Genomic DNA, 6,000 nt, shown 5'->3' on the forward strand with positions numbered 1-6,000 from the left:
ATTCGCGGAAATACAATACAATGTAGCGGCCTCCAAGGTGTAGTGGTCAAGACGCTTGACACGGAAGGTTCCAGGTTCGATTCCCGGTGAGAACACATAAATTAAATGTGATTTTCATTAAGCCTGAGTGTTCTGTGATGTAATTCACCACTGTAATTGGGCCTCCTAGCCTGTTGTGGTGCAAAAAAATAAATGAAAAAATAAATTAATATTATGACTGCAGCAAATGATAAGCGATTTAATAAGTCCGAAAGAATAAACATTGAATTTATTTATTTTTATATTGAACTAAAACTGTGCTTTTAAACATGGAGATGTTGCCGCCATATCATGCTTTATTTTTAAATTTATTTTGTTATGTGAAGTTAGGTTAGGTTGACCCAACCTATTCTAACATATGTATTATTATATTTAAGAATGAGGATGTTTTACTTTACTTTAATAAAAGATTCTTTAATTTTAACCTCACTTTCCTTCTATCGGACTGAAGTAAAAAAATATATCCACTTACCCAATGGTCACTCTTACAATCACCTCCTTCGTACGCCAGTTCATTCCGGCCGATTCACGAGCACAATTTAGTGAATTTATTTAGTCGCTGTCGGCGCATTGTTACGGGTGGACTCCTCGCTGTCGCTGCGCGCGTCAGTCAATAGTTTTTTCATATTTTCAAGTATTAGATTAAAAATATGATCACTTTTGGCTTCAGATATAAATGATTGAACTAATTGCCTCTAAATATTCCTTTTTTTCCAATTTTAAATCTCTCTGCATGTTTTTGGCACGTTCGTTAGGTTACAACAAGAGAATGAGCAACACTCAGCCGTTTTGCTAAACGTTCCATTTTGTCTATGCGTCCGTTAACTATAGGATTTTACCATTTGGCGGCGTCATATACATTGCTAAGTTGCGAAGTAATTTTTTATAAAACTCCTCATGTCTGCCTAACACTAAAGTGATATAAGCATTAATTTACCATATATAATGTGTCGAGTTTGATTCTTAAAGCGAATATGCAAAGATCAAATGTTAATTGTTCCATGAACTGGCGTATGAAGAATTCAGTTCAATCGATGTATGACAGGGTTACGAATTATGAAATCTGGCATGAGTCCAAATCTGAGACAGGTGTAATTGATAGATTTAAGAAAGGGTCACTGAAATGAACGAATGGATGATGAAAGAATGGTAAAACAGGTCTATATGGCAAGAATAAACAGTTATGTAAGACGAGGACAACCAAGGAAGACGTGGCATGATCAGATAAACCAAAATCTTAACCTATTCGACGCGACAAAAATATCCCCGGCTACGTTCACACGCGGCAGTCCTTTTGCCCAATCTTATTTATGACTTTAAACAATAATAACGCTCATATTTTAACATCTTGTGTTAATGAAATCATCACAAAGATTCTTAAGTACGTTTCTAAATGTAAATAAACACCTCAAACGTTACTAAAACTCGATAAATCATCGAAAATAATCTCCCATACAAGGCCAGCGTCGCCATAGCTAGACTACATAAGTAGATGCGTGCATATAGTATATAATAATACGTACCGCATAACAGAGCCATGCGCGGGTACCGCAGCAGACTACACCGCCGGGCGCCGTTATAGTTTTTATAGTAAACACTTGAAAAGGTCTTAGATTAAAAATAAAACACTTAAAAATACATAAACAACGAAATGTTTTCTATTATAACTGTCAGAGAAATCAGTATTTTTTTTTGTCATGATATATTTGAAAACATTTGTCAACGCACAGCGGCACATTACACTCCGAACACACAAATTTAGTTTGTTTTCTCATTTTCGGTTTTAGTTTAGAAGTGGCACAGACACGACATCTTCGACGGGGGTTTGGCACTTTTTCTGTTGGAAGAATTTTAACGAGTATATGTTTATTCGTTATTGACGAGGATGCTCGAAGTGGGTTATCGCTTGATGTTGTAGGATGGAAAATATGGGGTACAACTTTGTGATATTTTTTCACTAATTGTTCAATTACTGCCAATTGGAAATCGGCCAAGCTAATTTTTTTTGATTTTATTGTTTGAAACATAATATGTGCATTTAACAAATAAAGGTCGATAATATGAAAAGCAACTTTTCTATACCACTTAACTGATTTTCTCATGCAATTCAAGTTGCTAAGCATCATGTCTGCTTTGTCAACCAGCCCCATGTTTTTATTGTAATCTAATACACATTGCGGTTTTAAAATAGGTTCTCCTGTTGTCCTATTGATTTTCCCCGATGACGCCATAGATTCATCGTGAAGTGTTGTAAGCATGTGTACTTCGCGTTTATCGTGCCATTTTATTGCTAGTAATGGAGACTGAGACTTTGATTGCACTTCTCCTTTTTTCAGTTTTTCGAAAATTGGCATATCTTTTCTGTTTTTTCGGACGGTGCCACAGGCGTTAGTTTTTTGGTCGTGAAGATAATTAAATAACTGGGGACTGGTATACCAGTTATCGCACCATAAATTATGACCATTTCCAAAATAGTCCGATAACAGTGTGGTTACTACAGCACCTGTAATACCGAGACCGTGCGTATTATCGATTTCAGTTTCAGCTCCGACGTATATAATAAAATCGAGAATAAAACCCGTTGTGACGTCGCACAAAACAAACATTTTTATGCCAAACCTGTGACGTTTCGAAGGAATGTATTGTTTAAATAATAAACGACCTTTGAAAACAATAATGCTTTCGTCGATACATAGATTTTCATGAGGCATCATGGTTGCTTTAAAAATTGTTCTGGTATGGTCAAGAAGAAATCTAATTTTATAAAGTTTGTCAGTCGGTGTTTGGACATTACTATCACTAAAATGGAGCATTTGCAACAATAATTGGTACCTATCTCTGGGCATCGTCATTCCAAAAAACGGAGTGTGAAGTATAAAGTTTGTACTCCAATATTCTTCTATCGTCAAACGCTTAGTCCTCGTCATTGAGAAAGTTAAAGCCATGAAAACATACATTTCCGAAACTGTTGTGTCCACCCATTTGTGAATTCTCGCCTTTTCCGTAAAATCAACAGTGCTCATTTTGTACTGATAAAACTTGTTGGATTCGTTAACTATTTTTGTCATAATTTCTCTATTCAAAAAATGTTCAAAAAAGTCTAGTTCTATGGAATCTTCAGTTAACATTGTATTAGGATTAATACCTGATGCGAAATCATCGAATTCGTGTATTATAGGTACAAAAGGGCCCGCAATCCACGAGGCGTCATCACTTTCCTCGACAGTGATTTCAGTATCGGAATCATAGTTATCGGGTTCAACAGCTTCAGTGCTATTTTCACTCTCAGTCATTTCAAAATCTGAGTCTATTGATTCTAAATTATTCAAAATTTCATCGCTGCTAAGACCGGGACCCGACATTTTAAATTTTGGGAACTAAAAAAAAACACTTAAAAAATCAATTTCTAAAAAACACGCACCATAACTTATTAAATATATTATTTCAATGTTCAGTTTTTTTACTACGCGATACTAAAAAAAACACTTATAAATAAATAAATACGAGAAATATAAATTTAAAAAGTTTTAAACGCGATAATAGAAGTTTACTGATATATACTAAAATATCTCACTATGTTAAAGCATGTTACACTAAAAACAGGATGCACATTATTACTGTTTGCTTATTATATTTAATATCACATCACCGAATGAAATAAACTCACTAATAAAATGGAACCGATTAATTATATGTAGTTCTTCACATACGCAAAAAAGCAAAGAATACTTCGATTGGGAGTCGTTGCAGGCCGCCGCTTATCTGAACTAAATACCCACTTACGTCACCACGTTCTCAACGGCGCGGGAAGATTTAAAACTGCTGTCGATCAAATCAAAATTAGGGTTCGTCTTAAAACTGTTGCCTGATTAGCTGGGAACCATATTTTGGATAAAAGACGCAAGATGTCAGTAGTGTGATGATTCGAGATTTTTTAGAGACAAAGTTTCGACTTCAGCTAGTATGTTTTCATTCAGATATCGCGTGAGAAACACGCGACTCACCAGTGAGTCGCCCGCGTACAGGGCAAGTACACGGTGGCTCACCGGTGAGTCGCCCGCGTGGATTGGGTTAAGTCTGGTCATATAAAAAGCGGACAGAACCGAAGAGCATGTATGACAAGATGTATCGATGTGGAAGAAACTAGTAATGTATGTATGTCAGGATAGATGTGTGTGCCGGTCCATCCTATGGGGAAATAGCGTGATGGTACTAGTAGCAGTAGTGTATAAAAATAGAAACAGAATCCTGGATTAATTTATGAAAGCTTGATGGCTCTTGTTTTATTTAATAGATATCTATGTTTCATTTTAAAATACAAATGACAGTAGATTTTTTATAAATAAAATAATCATAATGTATAATACGAGTATTGTCTATTTTTTTTCTAGATAAAAATATCGGAGCTGGTTCCGATATCCGTTGTAGATGAGATGCATAACTCATCTTTGTCTTTCCTTCACCTCGGACCGCCCACCGATCCATACTCAGTTAAATCTATTTGCCCCATGGAAATAAACAGTTACTTTATATATCGGTAAAAGATACTTTAGGGTATTCTATTATATTCCAATGAGCACTTTAATATTATTTATTATAGAAATAAACGACGGGTGATACTTTTAATTTGCGGATTTAAGTATCACTCGTCTTTAATTTCTAAATTAATAACAATGAACTTCCGCTGAGAATTTCAACTAACAAATTGGAATGTTTCTAGTATTATTTCACTTTGTTTAAGCCACTTGTTTGAGCATTTTTCCTGTTGGTTTATTTTCTTAGGGGTACTTATTAACGAACCTTAAATTACATTCTTGACTTATTATATCACATTGATGTAAAACAGATTGAAAAAATACAAAATTACTCATAGACAAGTACCCTGCCAATGGGGCAGTAGCTCCAAAACTGGTCTGGAAAATTCTTAAATAAGTAGCCTAAACAAAATTATAAATAAAGCGAATGTGTGTGTCAACCACGATGTGAAAAATGTTATTGATACTCAATTTTTTTTTGCGTTGTTATTGAGTCTTATTTAAATATAATACATAATTCTTCTTTTTAATTGTTTTGCTCAATGCTAAGCATCGTGGTCTTCGGGGATATCAGGCCCTAGGCGTATGATACGCCTCCATTCCTCCTGATCTTAGGGCAAGTTGGGAGCAGTGGTTCAATGAGGATGTTAGTCCATCTTGTAGAAGACCTCTAAGTAGTTAGAGAGACCGAATTTCGGGGCTCTTCTCATTCTTCCGTAAAATATGTCCGAAATAGAATAAAATCCTTTCTCTGCGTGTCATGGAACCTTTTGCTCATTGATAGTTCCCGGAGGATGAAAACTTTTATAATAAATGTACCGACTTGATGGCACAAGTGCGATACGCTTTATTGACTGCATGTTTTTTTAATGTCTGTATTGAAATTGCTGTTTTATTTTGTATAGCTTCATGATGACAAAGATGTTCAAAGGTTTCCTATAATATTTGAAAAATAGTTTGTATCACTAAGGCACTGCCAAAATTTATAAATTAAATTAAAACATTTTATAAATTAAATTATAAAATAATAAATTATTATAGAAATTTCAAAAATATGTATGTATTTATTATTAAGACTTAAGACCTAGATCACACTTTAGGTCATATTACAACATTATAAGACTTAAAAGTGTATAATATTTATAGTTATGCACTGTAGAATTCCAATTGTTTAATTATATCAAACTGTAGAATACAGTGAAATCCCAAAATTGCATCCCTGCAATTTGTCATCCCGTTGAATTTTAAATTTTAGTACATTAAAAACCTGGTTTTACGTTTTTTCCTGCAATCAACATCGGAGAAATTTGCAATCCGCATTGATAACTGACAGCTTGATAGTCTGAAGTTAGTTTTTATCATTATACCAACTTTTATAGAAATTTGTAATTTTGAACACAGTTTAATGTGTTTTGCGAACATCTAT

At 34.4% G+C, this 6,000-nt stretch overlaps 1 protein-coding gene across 1 annotated transcript in view; it reads left to right on the forward strand.

The window, feature by feature from the left end:
• alpha-Man-IIa (alpha-mannosidase 2) overlaps positions 1-5,296 on the forward strand; it is a 32,719-nt gene extending 27,423 nt beyond the window's left edge. The window contains exon 23 of the mRNA XM_088233764.1: positions 4,431-5,296. Within this exon, the coding sequence (XP_088089890.1) occupies positions 4,431-4,580 (150 nt within the window). The 3' untranslated portion in view covers positions 4,581-5,296. The remainder of the gene's footprint in view (positions 1-4,430) is intronic.
• The last annotated feature ends 704 nt before the right edge of the window (positions 5,297-6,000 follow it).

The sequence above is a fragment of the Micrasema longulum genome, unplaced genomic scaffold (genome assembly GCF_059751315.1).
Source record: "Micrasema longulum isolate JH-2025_06_02 unplaced genomic scaffold, ASM5975131v1 h1tg001149l, whole genome shotgun sequence".
NCBI classification, from domain to species: Eukaryota; Metazoa; Arthropoda; class Insecta; order Trichoptera; family Brachycentridae; genus Micrasema; species Micrasema longulum.